Here is a 21,094-nt window from a genome sequence, read left to right as displayed (position 1 = left end):
CACACCTCTTTCAATTATTGATTGGTCAAAAACAGAAAGTTCATGTATATACCAGTAGTTCCAAAACCTGGTTCTGGAGGCACCCAAACTGGTCAGATTTTCAGGATATCCTCAATGAATATTCATGAAAGATTTGCATGCAATGGAGACTGTTATCTCACGAATATTCATTGTGGATATCCTGAAAACCTGCCAGGCTGGAGTGCCTCCACAATAAGGTTTGGGGACCATTACATTATATTACATTCTATGTGGTTTACAACCAGAAGAAGCTGAGACAGTCTGAGGACATACAAATTAGCAGGCCTAGAGTCTAGGTCCTCTACCTCGAATCCCGCAGGAGCCCAAGAAGCCCAACAGAAAGGCCTCTGGGGAAACCACTAGGTTCTGTCCTAGAGTCCTCCGAATGTAGGCCCCAGCCTGTTTCCAAAAAGCTTGGACAGCTGGACAGAGCCAGAAGGCATGAAAGAAGCTGGCTTCTTCCAAATCACATTTCAGACAATGGCAGGCTTACCTAGTTTCCTTTATAGCGGGGGTCAATAAATCCAATCTTCAGGGTCCACAACCCAGCCTGTTCTTCTGAATTTCCACAGTGACTATGTATGAGATTTATTTGCATGCAATGGAGGCACTGAATGCAAACAGATCTCATACATATTCATTAAGGAAATACTGAACCAGGCTGAGTTGTGGACCTGAAGCACTAGGGTTTGATGCAAATGCACACATCAGGGCAACTCAATTCCAGCCTTTGAGGCCCATAGCCAGGCCAGGTTTTCATAGTTCCACAATGAATATGCATATGAGAGATCTGCATACCAAAGAGGCTTTGCATGCAAATCTCTCTCGTATATTCACTTGTGGGTATCCTGAAAACCTGGCCCTGCTGTGGACCTCAAGGACTGGAACTGAGTAGCTCTTTCATAAATATTTCTAGTGGAAATCCAGAAAACCAGGCTGGATTGTGGATCTCGAGGAATGGATTTAAGCACTCCTGCTTTATAAAATACTAGCCTAGCACATATTTGAGGAGTGACCACAGAGCTGCTGCAAATGTTCACACTTAAGACTGCCCATCAAACGCATATAAATTATAGTATTCTCTAATTTATGTGCATAACTGTGTGCTCTGCTCAGACTCCACCCATGTGTACACCCACCTTCCAAAGTATGTACCATCGCATTTAGCCAGGATTCTGGTGAATTCTGAGCATTCTTGCCTTTATAGAATTTCCGTCATGATGCTGCTGATTACATTTAATTGTGCTTTGAAAATTATAAGCAAAGATAGCAGGCACCCTCTGGAGTTAAACACACATCTCTCTGCCAATGCATCTGTCCGTACCTGTGGCACATTCTGCTACTGGAGTTTTAAACTCTGCACACACCTCAAGAAATAATCCTTGGTCTTGAGCCAACTCCTAACTCATTTCGAATCCCTAGACCTGCTCCTCTTAAAGAATTAAAAGAAAGTGAAATTATAGCAAAGTAGAAAGTTCCCAAGTCTATTAAAAATGATGTACTTGGATGAGGATGAGTCCTTGGTGTTGTCAAGCATTTGCAGGTACCCAGACGCAGAGCTGTCCGTCAGAAGGAGAAAGATAGCACAAGCAAGGAATAATAAAACTGGAGACACACCTTTATCCTGTAATCTTCTACATCCTCCACAGTGGCCGCTCGAATGAAGGATGCATTCCTTCTGTCCACGGCTTCCAATTTCATGTTCAGCAGAAAACTATGGGGTGAGCGCTGGAGAAAAGACAGTGTGGATGGGAGACATGGAGAGCCGTACTCATTGTTCATGGTATCCCTTCCCCTCCCTTATTCAAGCATGCGTCCAACAGAATGAGAAAGTGGGTTTTGATTATTGGCACTTGGATGTCCCTGCTCTTAGGCAGGTTTTTGGACATTTTAAAGTTTTGATTATGCCCCTCTTTGTGTTCAGTTTATTTGAAATAGCAGGTTGGGAATCCTCCCCATTTTAGGAGAGGAAAACTCCTCCTGAACCGGTAAACAGGATTAGCAGCCGTCCTGGTTAAGTCAGGAGAATAAACAAATAAGTCAATTTATTATATAAATCCACAAAAGATTCAGACCCGACATGACTCTGCGTTTCAGCATATAGCACACCTGCCTAAGAGGTCAAAACCACTCTGTATAATACCTCATAGAGGAAAATAAACAACACAAACAGGAAAATGAACAACCTTGTGGATCTCCCAAAACAGAATGCACAAATGTTACGAGCAGGGAGAAAAAAAACCCACCATAGGCAGTTGGCTACAGTACTCACCACTTTAAATGCTCGCGCTGGGACAGCAGTGGCTCCAGTCTCTGATAAATATCTTTCCCAGCTGAAAAGATCAGGGTCTGGATAATCTAGAAAAAAAATTTGGTATCAAGACATGGAAGAACCCCAGGAAATGCCCAGTTTAATACCCAAGTCCGGTCTTTCTCACCCTAGAGCAGTGGTTCCCAACTCTCTCCTGAGGGACCACCAGCCTGTGAGGCTTTCAGGACAGCCCTAATGAATATGCATGGGGAAGATCTGCATGCTTGTCACCATTCATTAGGGCTATCCCGAAAATCCAGCTGGTTGGTGGTCTTCCAAAACAGGGTTGAGCAGGAGTCAGCTGGCCCACAAAAGAATTTATCAAGGCTGGGTATAGTCCAGAATGCTGCGATCATGTGAGCCCTTATTATCGAGAATTGCATTGGCTTCCAATGGAGGCCCGAGTCATATGTAAGTTCGGTTGTCTTTGTTATAAAGTGCTCTTTGGCAGGGCACCGATTTATCCATCCAAATTATTTTCCTTTGTTCAATCTAAATGTCCACGGAGTTCACACAGTCTCTCTAATTTTCCATCAATCAAAGGTTATCGTTTTGAAAACATCTTCATTGTTCGCTTTTTTAACAGGTGGCTTACTGGGATAAGGAAGGAGAAATTAGGTTCTTACCTGCTAATTTACTTTCTTTTAGCTTCTCCAGACCAGTAGAAGTTAATCTTTACGAATGGGTATATATCCAACCATGACCAGCAGGTGGAGACTGAAGACAAAACTGTGGAATAGTATATAATATATTCCCTTCTCTATTCTCATCAGTCTTCTTTCAGTCTCCAGCAGGTGTGAGTGAGCTGTACTCATTTCCCTTGGTAGGGCTGTTGGAATTTGTTTAGGGGGTTTCTAGTCCCTGTTTTTGGCCGGACATTGCTTGGGCGGGCCCTGTTTGGGGGTCCGTCGGACCTCAGGGATGTCAAACCCGGCGGGTCTTGAGCGGGGTCCCTCCCCCCACTTCCCCAAGTCTTATCATCAAATCTTCCTAATCTATATTGTCTTTTTTAATATTTGTTAACTGCATTGAACTTACTGGTTATGTTATATTATGTCAGCTGCCAGTAGGGGCTGGTAATTCAATGTTGTATTTTTAATTGCTTTGGAAAGGCAGGTTTCCTGGCGTTCTGCAGAGCTTGCCTACTGCTACTACTTATCACTTATATAGCGCTAAAAGGCGTACACAGCTCAATTTAGAGGGAACAGTGGTCTCCGTAATCAAAGACACTGTCAGGATTCTTGGACTCACCTTGAGGAGGTGTTAGTGCTTTGCCATGCTCTTGACACCAGCCGACCGGATGGATATATGGACTGCTGGGGTCGCACCTAAAACACGAACACTGGAATACATTCATGACCCCTCATCAAATGCACACCCAATATAGAACATTCAGACATGCAGCATGCAAGCAAAGGGACTGAGTAAGCAGGAACAGCAAGGATATAGACAAGCCTGGTTTTCAGGACATTCACAATGAATATGCATGACTTATACTTGGATATATGTAGCCTAAAACATGTTTAATGTGCATATCTGATTATCCTAAAAAACAGATCTGTTTGTGGCCCTCCAGGATTGGAATTACCTACTGTAAATAGATATGAGCGAGTCTTGTCACAATGAGAGTGAGATAGGACCAACAAATGAGAGTGAGATAGGACCAACAAATATTATGAATCTACCACCTGTTCTTATTTCCCCCATCCAACCCCCACCCAACTTCTGAAAATATTTTGATGGCACTCCAAGCCACAATACTGTACAAAAAAATTACACGAAAGTCCTTTCCAACAGAAGCTTGCTTGAGTACCTGTGACATCAGGAGATCAAATTATTTGTGAAACACCATGATCAATCTCATTGGGAGAAGCAGGGTTTTTTTTTCTTGACTAGGAATCCCCCAGGCCTACCAGACCAGTCACGTTTGCAGACTTACACCTCTACCACCTGCTGGGAGACTGAGAAACACTGGATCTGGGAAGGCTGCCCAGCTAACATTGGCTCCACTAGAATTCTGTAGCTCTCAGACTCACCCATCCACCCATTTGTCTAGGCCAGGGGTGTCAAAGTCCCTCCTTGAGGGGCGCAATCCAGTTGGGTTTTCAGGATTTCCCCAATGAATTTGCATGAGATCTATTAGCACACAATGAAAGCAGTGCATGCAAATAGATTTCATGCATATTCATTGGGGAAATCCTGAAAACCCGACTGGATTGCGCCCCTCAAGGAGGGACTTTGACACCCCTGGTCTAGGCCATTCTGGATGGACGCAAAGGAAGCAGAATTTGAACCCTGTCCTTCCGTATGCTAACCCAGTAAGCTAATATGGGTGAAAGGAGAAGCTTTTCAATTCTGGTTGCCGTATCTGAAAAAGGATAAAGCAGAATTAGAAAAAGTTCAAGGAGCAACCAGCTCCTCTCGTAAGGTTAGAGGTCAGGGCTCTTTAGTTTGGAAAAGAGTAGGCTGAGGCATTAGTCAAGAGGGTTCAAAGGAGAGCAACACGTCTGATAATAGGTATGGAAAACCTGTCATATTCTGAGAGATTGGAGAAGCTGGGTCTCTTTTCCCTGGAGAAGAGGAGACTTAGAGGGGATATGATAGAGACTTACAAGATCATGAAGGGCATAGAGAGAGTAGAGAGGGACAGATTCTTCGAACTTTCGAAAAATAAAAAAACAAGAGGGCATTCGGAAAAGTTGAAAGGGGACAGATTCAAAACAAATACTAGGAAGTTCTTCTTTACCCAACGTGTGGTGGACACCTGGAATGCGCTTCCAGAGGACGTTATAAGGCAGAGTACGGTACTGGGGTTCAAGAAAGGATTGGACAAATTCCTACTGGAAATGGGGATAGAGGGGTATAGATAGAGGATTACTGCACAGGTCCTGGACCTGTTGGGCCGCTGCGTGAGCGGACTGCTGGGCACGATGGACCTCGGGTCTGACCCAGCAGAGGCATTTCTTATGTTCTTATGTCTACAAAATCCCGAGTGGTGTAGAATGGGACAAAGTGAATCGATTTTTTACTCCTTCAAATATTATGAACACTAGGGGACACTCAATGAAGTTACATGGAAAATATCTTTACAAGCAATAGGAGGAAATATTTTTTCACTCAAAAAAATAGTTAAGCTCTGGAGCTCGTTGTAGAAGATGTGGGCACAGCACTTAGTGCAGCTGGGTTTAAAAAAAAGGTTTGGACAACTTTCTGGAGGAAATGGTTTGCTATTGAGACAGGCATGGGGGGAAGCCATTGCTTGTCCTGGAATCGGTACCATGGAATCTTGCTACTCTTTGGGATTCCACATGGAATGTTACGCCTACTTGGGTTTCCGTCGGGGACTTGGGACCTGGATTGGCCGCTGTGGAAACAAGAAACCGGGTGCCCCAGTGTGGCTATTCTTCGGCTCTTTCCCATTATCTCCTGACCCACTCACCACTGCCCTCGAGCTGCAACAGACTTAAACGGAAGCGGATGAATATTCAGCCATGGTGGCATTTTTTATTTATTTATTTTTACACGCTGGCTGTTGTGGCTGAAAATCGTCTGGATATTCAATGCCGCTATCCCGATGGTGGATGGCGCTGAAAATCCAGACAAGGCGCTATCTAGAGCAGTGGTTCCCAACCCTGTCCTGGAGGACAACCAGGCCAATCGGGTTTTTGGGATAGCCCTAATGAATATGCATGGGGCAGATTTGCATGCCTGTCACCTCAATTATATGCAAATCTCTCTCGTGCATATTCATTAGGACTATCCCAAAAACCCGACTGGCCTGGTGGTCCTCCAGGACAGGGTTGGGAACCACTGATCTAGAGAGCGGCAATATTCAGTTGCTAACTGGACAAAGCAGGATGCCTTTTTACTTGACAACATAAGGAACTCCTGAAGATAAAGAATGTACCGCTGCTCTCTCTTGAGAAAGATTTTATCCAGAGACTTAGGGGGTCTTTTACTAAGGCGCGGTAGCGGAATTAGTACGCGCTAAGGCGCCCATTATATTCTATGGACGCATTATTATTTAGCGCGTACTAAAATCAGCTACCAGGCCTTAGTTAAAGACCCCCTTAGAGCGTGATCTGCTGTTTCACAGATCCTCTCTGGACTTTCTTCCTATCCATTGGCTGCCCCACATCTCCTGCCCTTGCATTGTGCTCACTCTTTGGGGCATCCTAGCTACATTGAGGAGACTGTCTGCTAACTAATGGTGCAGAGCATTTTTATTAAGTGTCAAGTTTATTTCAGCTTCATATACTGCTTTAAATACCAAAGCGGTTTACATTGCACAAAATTTTAAAAACCAAAAATTTGTTAAAAACAGGGGAAAGGACGTATCGATAGAATAATTCAGTTGACGAGACATGCACAAAAGGGAAATGGCAGGTTGGTTTTAAGAAAGGTTTGGACAAGTTCCTGGAGGAAAAGTCCATAGTCTGTTATTGAGAAAGATATGGGGGAAGCCACTGCTTGCCCTGGATCGGTAGCATGGAATGTTGCTACTCTTTGGGGTTCTAGAATCTTGTTACTCTCTGGGATTCTGGAATCTTACTATTCATAAGAACATAAGTAATGCCTCCGCTGGGTCAGACCTGAGGTCCATCGTACCCAACAGTCCGCTCACGCGGCGGCCCAACAGGTCCAGGACCTGTGCAGTAATCCTCTATCTATACCCCTCTATCCCTTTTCCAGCAGGAAATTGTCCAATCCTTTCTTGAACCCCAGTACCTTAACTCTGCCCTATTATGCAATCTGGAAGCGCATTCCAAGTGTCCACCACACGTTGGGTAAAGAAGAACTTCCTAGCATTTGTTTTGAATCTGTCCCCTTTCAACTTTTCTGAATGCCCTCTTGTTCTTTTATTTTTTGAGAGTTTGAAGAATCTATCCCTCTCTATTCTCTCTATGCCCTTCATGATCTTGTAAGTCTCTATCATATCCCCTCTAAGTCTCCTCTTCTCCAGGGAAAAGAGACCCAGTTTCTCCAATCTCTCAGCGTATGAAAGGTTTTCCATCCCCTTTATCAGACGCGTCGCTCTCCTCTGAACCCTCTCGAGTAACGCCATGTCCTTCTTAAGGTACGGCGACCAATATTGGACGCAGTATTCCAGATGCAGACGCACCATCGCCCGATACAATGGCAGGATAACTTCTTTCGTTCTGGTTGTAATACCCTTCTTGATTATGCCTAGCATTCTGTTTGCCTTCTTAGCGGCCACTGCGTACTGTGCTGTCAGCTTCATTGTCATCATGTCCACCATTACCCCCAAGTCCCTTTCTTGGGTACTCTCATTTAATAACATCCCTCCCATCGTATAGTTGTACCTCGGGTTTCTGTTTCCCACATGTAATACTTTACATTTCTTTGAGATTCTGTATGGAATATTGCTTCTCCTTGGGTTTTGGCCAGGTACTAGGGACCTGGATTGGCCACCATGAGAACGGGCTACTGGGCTTGGTGGACCATTGGTCTGACCCAGTGAGGCTATTCTTACGTTCTAATTCTCAAAATAAAATAAGGAGGTAATGGACAGAATGATATGGTAAAGGAAAAGACATAAATGAACCCTTTTATCTAAATCTCAAACGCATCCCCAAAGAGAAAGGTTTTAAGGTTATATTTGAAATGAGTAGAATTAGTCTCTTGTCTTAGAGATACTGGAATAGAGTTCCATAATGAGGGTGCGACTACAGAATAAATGGTTTTACGTGTCGAGTCATAAAATAATTGATAAATGGATGCACTCCCTCCCTCTATGAACATGCATATATATATATAATATATATACATGAACAATGAGAAGCTCCGTAAAGCTCCTGTGGATTGCAGCCTACCAGTAGTCGTAAGTATCATCCCAGTTGTCAAAGTGCACCAAGAAACAGTTGTCGACCACATCTGTTACTGTGGCAACACAAATTAGGGAAGGATTCATACGGTCTACGGCTTCCAGTTTCATGCCAACTCGGAACCCAGAGGGAGGGGTATTCTGGAGAGAAGGAGAAGAATGGGGTACAGTGTGTCATCTCTGCATCAGTCATCTTCTACCCGTCTGCATGCATGACTGGATCAGGTCATAAAGCCCCCATCCAGTTATGAGTCCCCCCCCCCCTCCAACACATACACTTAGAACCCAACAGCCTGAAGAAAACCCAACGGAAGAATTATTTGAAGCTCAAGTTGGCCTAGTGGTTGAGGCACCAGGCTGACATTCAGGAAACCCAAAGTTCTAATTCCACTAATGCTCTTTGAAGGTAATTTTATAACAGAGAACCTATGTCTGAAGGCCAAAAGAAGGTATTTTATAGAGACACAAAGGCACAAATCTAGCAGCAATTATATATATTGTATACAGGTACGTATTAGATAAAGTATGCACCCCCTAACTCCACCCTGAACTTACCTGTAGCCATGTTACATAAAGTACTGGCATTGTGCATCAGTAAGAAAACCAAAAACATTGACCCGAAGATTCCACAGAGAAAAAAGTCCAAGAGAAACCAAAGAAACACTGTGGAGAGACGATGTTCCTGAAATGGACTTTATTCAACATGCATAACTATGTAGCCGTCCACAGAAACACCTTAAGGATCTAGTCTGCTGGGAACACTGGACCCAACACGGTCCGTGTTTCGACAAACGAGTCTTCCTCAGGGGTCTCTGCTAGTTCTAGGGTGAAAGATGCGTGAAAAGGTGGTGTCGGAATCGCACTAGCGCAGGACGGTGAGCTGTGAGCGTTTGCTTTGGGAGAAGGTCTTGAGATCGGACCAGGACTGGACGATGCAGAAGAGAGTACTTTTGGATTGTTTAGCCTAGCAGGGACCCCTGAGGAAGACTCGTTTGTCGAAACACGGACCGTGTTGGGTCCAGTGTTCCCAGCCGACTAGGTCCGTAAGGTGTTTATGTGGATTGATATATATTTATGCATTTTAGTAAAGTCCATTTCAGGAATATCGTCTCTCCACAGTGTTCCTTTGGTTCCATTGTGCATCGGTGGCATTGCCAGGCCAATCTGGGCTCAAGCCTACCCAAAATGCTGGCACTTTTGTTACGGTTGGCAGGAATCCCCAAGTCTCACCCACTGACAGAGGTCTTCTGGTGGCCACAAAAAGTCATTCTTCTACTTGCCGCAGCCAGGTGCACTATCCATGCATTGCCACCCCCCCCCCCTCCCCATGTGTTAAAACTGAGCATGGGTGGGAGGGGAGAGGCTGGCACAGCAGCGCTACCAGCTGCAGCAAGTAGGAACATCCATTCATTCAAATCCTATGCCGTTCTCCCAGGGGAACTCAGAACGGTTTACATGAATTTATTCAGGTACTCAAGCATAATTTCCTGGTGGGCTCACAATCTATCTACTGTACCTGGAGCAATTGGAGGGGGGATTAGGTGACTTGCCTGGGGTCACAAGGAGCAGCGTGGGTTTGAACCCACAACCTCAGGGTGCTGAGGCTGGAGCTTTAACCACTGTGCCACACTCTCCCAGAGGACCTCTTCCAGTAGGCAAGGTTTGGGGATCCCTGCCAGCTCATATATTTGTCAGAGGTTGCTACTAGTGGAGCACAAGGGAGGGGGTGGGGGAATTGTATGCCCGCCCACTTCGGGTTAAGGTCCACCCAAAATATGTTTGGCAATGCCTCTGCTGTGCATGCTTGTACAAGTGGGGTACTTTTATAAGTCTTTTAAGTGCATATTTTTACGTACCAAAAATCCTTTTAAAATTACCCCTTTGAGACCATGAACCAGTCCCTTCACTATCTGTTGCCACAGGTACCAGCTCAGCCCTCTGGAGACAGGGGAACTCTCTGGATTCCTACGTGATCCGAGTCTTCTTTCGAAAGGGGATAAATAAAATGGACGTCGGAGCAAGCTGTCAGGAGCACGGTTGTCCTTTCGATCGAAGTGGATCTGCGTTAACATGCTGGAAGAGCACCGTGGAACCCAAAGCGGGACCTGGTGGCTCGGGATTCTGAAAATAGAGGGACGTCCGTGGTCTCGAAAGCTCTGGCTCCACATCCGCCTTCATAAACATTATGGTGGAGAACAAGGAGACTCGCTTTGACGGTGGCAGGTCAGAGATTGTTACTCACATTATTTGGGGGCGCAAACAGGTGCTTTGGGGCTGCCTGTGCCTTCAGCATCCGCATATAGCTGGCCCAGTTGAAGTCTTCTTCCTTGTAACCTAACCCCGCCCCCCCCAAGAGGGATTCAATAGAGAGAACAAAGAGAGGAAAGAGTGGGCAAGCAAGATCTTAGACACAATGCAGAAAAAAAAAAACAAGTTTTTAAATTTTAAAAATTAAAATATTTGATTAAACGCACATCATGGTTTCTAAGCGTTTTACAATTTATATTTTTTTAAAAAGGGAGACATAATAGACAACTATTCAGTTAACAAAACTAGACTAACAAGAACATTAGGAAAGTTGGGAGAACCACAATTTTAAAAGTAAAGTATACATAATAGGGCGGAGAGACAATCGGGAATATCAAGCAGCTCTGGCGAAGATTGAAATCTATTTTAAGGGTCATATGCATCATGGAAAAGTTAAGCCTTTAGGTTTCCCTTAAATTTGGCTAAGTTTTTTCCCACACTGATATACAGAGGTAAAGAATTCCATACCATGGGGGGCCGTAACTGCGAAGGAAGTAGCACGACGTGAGCCAATCATTTTTAATGACGGTGTATGAAGCAGGGACTGAGAAGAGGATCTCAAGACTCGTGAAGGTTCATGAGGAATAAGAAGTTTATGAATAAAGTTTCAAGTTTCAAGTTTATTCGAAATTTGATGAATCGCTTATACATAAAATACTAAGCAATGTACATTAAAATCCAAATTTGAATGTACAAAAAATACAAAATAATGATAACAAATAAAATACTAAGCGAATTACTATAAAATCCAAATTTGAACATACGTTAAGATACAAGGTAATAATAATAAATCAAAAAAAAAGGGGGGTTTGACCTACAGACCAACAGACTCAACTGGATGGAAGGGAAGAGGGATTCAGGTTACAATATTAATCATTTTAAAAAGAGAGAAACATGAAAGGAGAAAACATTAGGAGGGGTAGTTTTGTGTTTTTTTTTGAAAGATTGCTGCACTGCAATTATTCCATAAAGGCCGGTTCTTTAGTGTCTTGAGATTTAAAAGGAACACAGGATAGGATAGGTCAGTGCTTCCCACACGTACGCAGCCAGCCTGACGTTTTAACACTTATAAATATATGCGATTCCAGATGATGATGAAAATAAAATAGCATACTCCTTCCTCATCACTCCACTTAGCCAATGCATAAAGGCAGCAGTTGCAGGACACAGAGCCTCCAGTATGCCGAATGGGTTTCCAGTCTACCAGGAAGCCCAAAGAGGAGGCGGGGCCAAGGTCTATCAACATTCACTGACTCACAGGCCCCTGCACCGACTCCCGCTACCGGGCATAGCTCACAGCGGAGGTCCGGATGGAAAGACAGCAGTCTTGTTTCTGTGACCCCCCCGTTCGCTGATAATTTGACTGCGTTTGGGGTCCCGACAATTTAGGATCCGCTGGGGCAGGGTGTGCCGTCACGCTGCAATTACCGTTCAATAGCATTCAAATATTCAAACCTTCATAGCCACGGTGATGTATATAAGGCATGTAACATTCAATTCCATTGTCAATTTTTCTTTATCTAGGGCAGGGGTGTCAAAGTCGGTCCTCGAAGGCCGCAATCCGGTCGGGTTTTCAGGATTTCCCCCACGAATATGCATGAGATCTATTAGCATACAATGAAAGCAGTGCATCCAAATAGATCTCATGCATATTCATTGGGGAAATCCTGAAAACCCGACTGGATTGCGGCCCTCGAGGAGAGAGTTTGACCCCTCTGATCTAGGGTCATGATTCTAGATTGTGGAGACCCTCAGGGCTCTTTATTATCACCATTACTGTTCAATCTGGCCACATTATCGCAAAGACATGCAGAGGGTCGAGTCGGTCCAAAGGATGGCCACCAGAATGGTCTCAGGGCTTAAAGGTCTCTCGTACGAGGCAAGACTAAACAATTTGCAGCTCTACACTCTCGAGGAACGCAGGGAGAGGGGAGACATGATTGAGACGTTTAAATACGTCACCGGACATATAGAAGTGGAAGATAACATTTTCCTTCTCAGAGGCCCCTCAACCACAAGGGGGCACCTGCTCAAACTCAAGGGCGGAAAATTTCACGGCGACACCAGAAAGTATTTCTTCACGGAGCGAGTGATTGATCAATGGAACAAGCTTCCAGTACAGGTGATCGAGGCCAGCAGCGTGCCAGATTTTAAGAATAAATGGGACGCCCATGTGGGATCCCTAAGTGGGTCAGGGTAAAACATTGTATAGTATTAAGGGGAGGGTCTATAGAGTGGGCAGACTTGATGGGCCTTGGCCCTTTTCTGCCGTCATCTTTCTATGTTTCTATGTTTCTAATCTGTTTTTGAGTCCACTAGCACTCATGACCCAACAACTGGGTGTCTCTGCTGAATTCTTTGCTGACGATATTTAATTAGTTACTTTTGTTGATCCAAAAAAAAAACCCCGGATCTCACCATATCTTAAAAAGACAGTGATTACACGATTATCATTTACAATTTAGCAATCCAGCTACTGTATCTGGTTGAAAGACTTTATGCCAGTCCCCTCAGTGACATTATCTTTGGTTCCATCTTTAAAAATCTTAGGAGTTACCTTAGATTCTCAGTTATCTTTTGATATCTCAATGGTGACTCGTAATCTGGCAGATCTTATTTTGATAAACCATCATTACATTACATTACATTACATTAAAATACATTTCTAGACCCGCAATACCTTCCAGACTGATGCGGTTTACATCATCCAAAAACTGTACATCACAGTGAAATGCAAGAGAAATCATCTTCCTTACATTCCTAAGAATTTTACAGAGAGATGTCTTTAATAGTTTTCGGAAATGTATATATGAAATCGAAGAAGCAGACAAAATACGCAGTTCAAAATCCCAACTAGCAGCCTGATATGCACTTGTTCGATGCAAATATTTCTTGTAAAGACATCCTCGTACTGGAGGGAACACAAACAAGGAAGTTATCCTTAGTGGACGAACCGCCTTAAAAAATGTACATTGTTCTAGGAAATAACCAGATGGCTGACCATATACGGCTTTATAAGAGAGCGTCCCAAATTGAAACCAAACCCTGGCCTCAAAAGGCAACCAATGGAGTGGTCTGTAGTATGGAGTAACATGATCTGATTTCTTCAAATCAAAAATTAAGACGCACAACCGTACATGCTGAGCTAGACTATGCAATTCCTTATTTAATTTTCTTCAGGGCCAGTCAGAAGTGGCCCTTGTCAAATACTTTAAGCTGACACGCACAAGGCCAACTATCACCTCATCGGTCCACAAAAAATCTTTATAGATATAATTCATCCAATATTGCTTCAAAAACTTTCAATAATCGACCGTACGAACTTATAGAATAGCCAATCTCTGTTTATTGGGAAAGATATAGACTTCATTAAACCTTCTGGTAGAGGTCTGCACGGGAACAGGGATTGCGGGAATCCTGCGGGTCCCGCGGGGGTCCTGCGGGAATCCCCCCTAACCCACGGGACTCCCACGGGGACCCCCCTCTGGCCCACAGGACTCCCACGGGGACCCCCCTCTAGCCAACGGGACTCCCACGGGGATGGAAGGCTTTGGAAGCAGGGTTTGTCCATATAATATAATAGACACGTCAGCTTTAGTAAAAGAGGGGGTTTTATAAGTTAATTACCTGAACAGAAAACAAAAAAAGGGTTCCACCAAAGAGATTCCACAAGGAAAACAGCAGCGCAAACACAAAAGAAACTGTGGAATTGATGATCCTGTCAGAAGTAATTGCTGCTTTTTATGGGGACGGGCGGGGATGGAGGTAATTCCTTGCGGGGATGGGTGGGGACGGAGAGGATCCTGACGGGGACGGATGGGGACGGAGAAGATCCTGGCGGGGATGGGTGGGACTGAGAAGATACTGGCGAGGACGGGTGGGGATGGAGAGGATCCTGACGGGGACGGGTGGGGACGGAGAGGATCCTGTTGGGGACGGGTGGGGACGAAGAGGATCCTGACGGGGATGGGTGGGACTGAGAAGATACTGGTGAGGACGGGTGGGGACGGAGAGGATCCTGTTGGGGACGGATGGGGACGGAGAAGATCCTGGCGGGGATGGGTGGAACTGAGAAGATACTGGCGAGGACGGGTGGGGACGGAGAGGATCCTGGCGGGGACGGAGAGGATCCTGACGGGGACGGGTGGGGACGGAGAGGATCCTGACGGGGACGGGCGGGGACGGAGAGGATCCTGACGGGGACGGGTGGGGACGGAGAGGATCCTGACGGGGACGGGTGGGGACGAAGAGGATCCTGGCGGGGACGGGCGGGGTTGGGTGGGATTTCTGTCTCCGCGCAACTCTCTACCTTCTGGTCCCATTTCCCGCAACAATTTATATACAAGTATAACCGATTTAAAAATGTACGCTCTTCTAAATCTTTAACCAATGTAATTGATACAGAAGAGGAGTAACCCGGTCATATTATTTTGCTCTACAAATCAAACACACAGTATTTTGAAGCAATTGCAGCCTTTTTTTTTTTTTAAATTCAGTGTAACACCAAAATATAAAGAATTACAGTAATCCAACCGAGTCAGTACAATAGCTGTTACCACCGTTTGAACATAAGAACATAAGAATAGCCTCACTGGGTCAGGCCAATGGTCCATCAAGCCCAGTAGCCCCTTCTCACGGTGGCCAAGCCAGGTCACTAGTACCCGGTCAAAATCCAAGGTGTAGCAACATTCCATTCAGAATCTCAAAGAATAGCAAGATTCCGGAATCTCAGAGAGTGACAAGATTCTAGAACTCCAAAGAGTAGTAACATTCCATGCTACCGATCCAGGGCAAGCTGTGGATTCCCCCAATTCTGTCTCAATAACAGACTATGGACTTTTCCTCCAGGAACTTGTCCAAACTTTTCTTAAAACCAGCTACACTATCCGCTCTTACCAAATTCAATGGCAACGCGTTCCAGAGCTTAACTATTCTCTGAGTGAAACAGTATTTTCTCCTATTGGTTTTAAAAGTATTTCCCTGTAACTTCATCGAGTGTCCCCTAGTCGTTGTCATTTTTCACGGAGTGAAAAATCGATCCACTTGTACCCGTTCTACTCCACTTAGGATTGTGTAGACTTCCATCCTATCTCCCCTCAGCCGTCTCTTTTCCAAGCTGAAGAGCCCTAACCGCAATCCAAAATAATTCCCCAAACCCTTATAATGGGATCCCCAAAACAGGAGCTTTAAGTAGCAGTGCATGTTTTGTAGTTTTACTTTGACAAGTTTCCCTATTGCCCTTAGATAAGCCCAAAAAGCGCACATCTACGATATCTTCCACCGCCTGTTAACGTGCATTAGCTGAGCCTCCCCCTTCCTTCATAACCCCACTGGAAGGACTAAAAGTCCCAGTGGCTCAATGCAGCATCCAAGGCTGGACAAATGGTGGGATGCATCCGTAGAGGTTTCGTCAGCCGGAGGCCCGAAGTCATAGTGCCCCTGTACAGATCCATGGTGAGACCTCATCTTGAATATTGTGTTCAATTCTGGAGACCACATTATCAAAAAGATGTGCGGAGAATCGAGTCGGTTCAGCGAATGACCACCAGGATGGTCTCGGGACTCAATAACCTCCCATATGAGGAAAGACTGAATAAACTGCAACTATACTTCGCTCGAGGAACGTAGAGAGAGGGGGGACATGATTGAGACTTTTAAATATATCACGGGTCGCATCGAGGTGGAAGACGATATCTTCTTTCTTAAAGGACCTTCAACCACAGGAGGTCATCCGCTGAAAATCAAAGACTCCTACTATACCAGAAAAACTAATTACGCTATAATAGCACCCACTTTATGGAATTCTCTTCCTCAATACCTCCGTGACGAACTTCATCTACCCAAATTCAAGATCCATCTTAAAATTTATCTATTTCAAGATGCTTTCGATGAATCTTAATCTATAAATTTTCTATTTATTATTATCTCTAAAAACCAACCTTCTTCAGCATGCATCACTTTTTCCATGCACCCTCATCCTTCATGTTTTATCCCATTCCTCTATCTCATTTTCTTCTAATAATTATGTAACTTTTCTTCTCCTCCCAACTTATCCTCACTTTCTAGTCTGTTTGTATGTCATATATGTTTACCCTAATTTTTCTTACACACCCCCACTATTTCTTTCTAATCTATATTAAAATTTTTATTGTTAACCGGTCAGATATTTATTTTATGATCGGGATATTAAAAACTAATAAACTTGGAAACTTGGTGGGCAATTTCATGGCGACGCCAGGAAGTATTTCTTCACCGAAAGGGTGGTCGATCATTGGAATGAACTTCCATTGCAGGTGATTGACGCCAGCAGCGTGCTCGATTTCAAAAAGAAATGGGATATGTATGTGGGATCTCTAGCCGGGTGAAGTCTTGGGGTGGGTCATTAGCGTGGGCAGACTTGATGGGCTACAGCCCTTTTCTGCCGTCATATTCTATGTTTCTATGTTTGTTTGGAAGATGATCCAGAGCAGAAACCTAAAGCGTTTTACAGACTCTGAGCATGAAATCTATGCTTCTCAAACTCCTTGTCATGCCACAAGAAATGAGAAAAGTCGGCAGAGATCTCCGTATCCAACGAAGGGAAGAGAACCCCAGGCACTCCCCACGTAGATGCTAACCTCTTACCTTTGGGAGGCTGTAACTTATGCCCCGTCCTCTCACACCATCCTGCTGGGTGAATGTTGGGGGAGTCAGCGTTCACCCAGAAGTCATGGCACTCGGAATAACCATCAAAGTGAAGACGCACTCGGTAACCACAGACCTACAGAAGAAACAGGAGGCCGGACGGTCAAGAAAAGAGAAGGCAAAGAGAAAGGGGAAAAGAGTACAGGAAGGAGAGAGAGGAGAAAAATAGAGAAAGCAAAGGGAAAAGAAGGGAAACAGGTCATGAGACAAAGATTATTCACAGAGGAGGCGGTAAGTGCGTCGCAGGCTTTCTGCGACGGAGACAGCGTGCAGCAAATGACTATACTTTTACAAAGGTGCGCTAGCGTTTTTTAGCGAAAAACTACCGCCTGCTCATGAGGAGGCGGTAGCGGCTAGCACACACGGCATGTTAGCGCGGGTTAAGACCCTAACGCATCTTTCTAAAAGGAGCCTTCGGTACTAAAAGCACGCTCAGTCCAAGTGCATTCCCCATCCATACCTCAGACACGGAGGAGACAATCCTACAAAGGGGCTCCTCCTAGGTGTCCTAATTCTGTGTGTGACAGCCTGTTCCGCTACTAGTTTCGAGTTTAATAAAATTTGATATAGTGCTTAAAAATTGTCTAAGCGGTGTACATTAGAGGTCTGCACGGGAACGGGGATCGCGGGAATCCCCCCTAACCCACGGGACTCCCATGGGGACCCCCCTTCTGGCCCACGGGACTCCCACGGGGACCCCTCTCTAGCCAACGGGACTCCCACGGAGATGGAAGGCTTTGGAAGCAGGGTTCGTCCATATAATATAATGGACACGTCAGCCTTAGTAAAAAAGGGAGTTTATAAGTTAATTACCTGAACAGAAAACAAGAAAAGGGTTCCACCAAAGAGATTCCACAAGGAAAACAGCAAAAGAAACTGTGGAATTGATGATCCTGTCAGAAGTAATTGCTGCTTTTTATGGGGACGGGCGGGGATGGAGGTAATTCCTTGTGGGGACGGGTGGGGACGGAGAGGATCCTGGCGGGGACGGGTGGGGACGAAGAGGATCCTGGCGGGGACGGGTGAGGACGGAGAGGATCCTGGCGGGGACGGGTGGGGACGGAGAAGATCCTGACGGGGACGGGTGAGGACGGAGAGGATCCTGACGGGGATGGGTGGGGACGGAGAGGATCCTGACGGGGACGGGTGGGGACGGAGAGGATCTTGGCGGGGATGGGTGGGGACAGAGAGGATCCTGGCGGGGATGGGTGGGGACGGAGAGGATACGGGTGGGGATGGAGAGGATCCTGACGGGGACGGGTGGGGACAGAGAAGATCCTGATGGGGACGGGTGGGGATGGAGAGGATCCTGATGGGGACGGGTGGGGACGGAGAGGATCTTGGCGGGGACGGGTGGGGATAGAGAGGATCCTGGCGTGGATGGGTGGGGACGGAGAGGATACGGGTGGGGATGGAGAGGATCCTGACGGGGATGGGTGGGGACGGAGAGGATCCTGGTGGGGATGGGTTAGGACGGAGAGGATCCTTGCGGGGATGGGTGAGGACGGAGAGGATCCTGATGGTGAGAGGTGGGGACGGAGAGGATCCTGGCGGGGACGGGTGGGGACGGAGAGGATCCTGGTGGGGACGGAGAGGATCTTGGCGGGGACGGGTGGGGACGGAGAGGATCCTGGCGTGGATGGGTGGGGACGGAGAGGATACGGGTGGGGATGGATGGGATTGCTGCCCCCGCGCAACTCTCTAGTGTACATTACATTACAAAAATAAAATATAAAAACTTTGGGGGGTTTATTGCCCGTATGTCAACCACTCGGTGCATTTACTTAAATTTGGGATTCTAGTGAGAGTCTTAAGGGATGATCTTATAGGATTATCTTTGTACCGTAAGAACCAAAACAAGACATACTGTGACAAATTGGAGGTTTAGAACTACAATCGTAATAGGAAAGAGACAGAGATGGGCGACACGATAGGGAGGGGAAGTGATGCTCTTCTTTATTTAGATTTTGAGGGGAATTGGAAGTCTAAGTGGGAGAGGGTATCGCAGCCCAGAGTCCGTTACGGAAAGCGGCAGCATTCAGGATCAGCGCACCATACGTTGAAGCATCCGCAGTAACGCCAGCCATAAACCCGGTGGAACTGGGGGGATCTAAACAGGGCAATGGTGCGGGTAACGCGCTGTGTTCGTGCGTAAGTGGCAGCCGTGCCCACGCCTAAGTTGCTATGCCACCTATGTTCATTATTTAGAGCCTGCCTTTTCCGAGGAAATAACAGAACGACGCACAAATAAAATCACAACAGACACGGTGAACGTAACAGCAGTGCGATGAGTGCAAGAGGTCTTTTCTCCTGACGCGGCAAATCTGCGAAACAGGGACTTGCAAGAACTCTTTGGTCGGGAACTAATATGGAACCCCTGGATATCTGTTGGAGGGCTCGAGGGCGTTTGGATTTGGAGACTCCTTCAGGCTGGAAAACAGGGATGTCCGTAAAGGCTGTACAAGTGTGCGATATATCGCCCATCTTAATTCTAGGCGACTGTACATAGTATAATAAAAACGGGACTGACAAAATACTATAATAAGATTTAAGAAAAGGAGAACGAGAAAGGATAAAACAGGAGGAGAGGGAGGGTATTGTTCAAGCTGCCTGAAAAGATTCAGGAAAGAGAAAGTAAGAAGGAGAACTCGTGTTAGCGCTCAAAGGCATCTCTAAATAAGAAACTTTTTAAGGTACTTTTAAATTTATCTAAGCTTGATTCTTCCTTGGGGCAATGAGGGGTGGGGTGGGGGTTAAGTGACCTGCCCAAGATCGCAAGGAGCAGCGCGAGTTTGAACCCACAACCTCAGGGTACTGGAACTGTAATTTTAACCACTGTGCCAGCCTAGAAATCAAAATGTAGCAAAGGTGAGCCAAGTGCAGGACAATCAAGCTATTGTGACATCACTGATGAGGTTGGCTCTTATTGGTGGAATGAGGTATTATGACATCACAATAACAGCTCTGGTTACAAGAGGCAGAAACTTTTCATTACATTAGTGACTTCACACTATTTCTTTAGTTTTCTATACTTCCAGGGGAGCTCAGAACAGTTTACATGAATCCCCCCCCACCACCATCTGTCCTGACAGGCTCACAATCTATCTAATGCACCGGGGGCAATGGGGGCATTAAGTGACTTGCCTGGGGTCAGAAGGAGCAGCGCCACACTCTCCCCCCCCAACTGCATTCAGCGCATCCTTATTTTCCCCTGCATGACCCGAGAATGATGGCATTCACTACCCAGAATCCTCTACATTTTGCTGTGAAGTTCGAACCATGCCTTTTGGTCCACAGATTATAGCCCGAGCAGAATACTGCCACGTGGATTTTAAACACACACAGGCAGGTACGATCATGGCACGCTGGTTTTGAAGAACCTTTGCTGGCTATCCGTGGCATTTAGGATCTAATTTAAAATACTATGATTAATACCCAAAGCTACTGTTCCAGCCTACTTGATCTGTTTACACCTAATTCATGCTCAGCTTCCCTGCCGTCAGGAATACAGAAGTTGGCTCACCTCTGCCACAGTTAAAACAAAATACATAGAAGGATGTTGTGGGTCGATGCCCTCCAGTTTCATCCCTGGCTTGAAGTTGTTCTTGGTCAGGGTAACAGACTGGTACTAAAAGAGTACAGAAAAATACACAGTCACAAGGCGTGTCAATGACAAGAGGAGGCCTCACGGGTAGGGTTACTAGACGTCCAGATCTCCCTGGAAATGTCCTCCTTTTGAGGACATGTCTGGGGCTCCGGGCGGCTTTTCAAAACCCAGCTCTTTGTCCGGGTTTTGAAAAGCCTCCTCTAAATCGTGTCAGGCGGGGCGGGTCTGGGGGGGAGGGTTTCGGATTGTATTTTAGTAAAATCAGTCAACCCTACTCAAGGGTATCATGAGGGCCTCAAGAATCCTGACCCCCCGACAA

General features: G+C 45.7%; 1 protein-coding gene across 12 annotated transcripts in view; it reads right to left on the bottom strand.

Moving 5' to 3' along the window:
• L3MBTL1 (L3MBTL histone methyl-lysine binding protein 1) overlaps positions 1–21,094 on the bottom strand; it is a 64,472-nt gene that overhangs the window by 16,576 nt on the left and 26,802 nt on the right. For 11 of the 12 annotated variants that reach the window (XM_033914203.1, XM_033914208.1, XM_033914201.1 and 8 more), the window contains 7 exons: positions 20,692–20,796; positions 17,109–17,244; positions 10,420–10,511; positions 8,167–8,318; positions 3,584–3,660; positions 2,294–2,379; positions 1,639–1,749 (listed from right to left, as the gene is read on the bottom strand). In XM_033914203.1, coding sequence (XP_033770094.1) covers positions 1,639–1,749; positions 2,294–2,379; positions 3,584–3,660; positions 8,167–8,318; positions 10,420–10,511; positions 17,109–17,244; positions 20,692–20,796 — 759 coding nt within the window. The remainder of the gene's footprint in view (positions 1–1,638; positions 1,750–2,293; positions 2,380–3,583; positions 3,661–8,166; positions 8,319–10,419; positions 10,512–17,108; positions 17,245–20,691; positions 20,797–21,094) is intronic. The other variant, XM_033914205.1, reaches the window with a different exon arrangement.

The sequence above is a fragment of the Geotrypetes seraphini genome, chromosome 11 (genome assembly GCF_902459505.1).
Source record: "Geotrypetes seraphini chromosome 11, aGeoSer1.1, whole genome shotgun sequence".
Lineage (NCBI taxonomy): Eukaryota > Metazoa > Chordata > Amphibia > Gymnophiona > Dermophiidae > Geotrypetes > Geotrypetes seraphini.
Note: the sequence above shows the minus strand (reverse complement) of the source record. Positions and strands in the feature narration are given on the sequence as shown.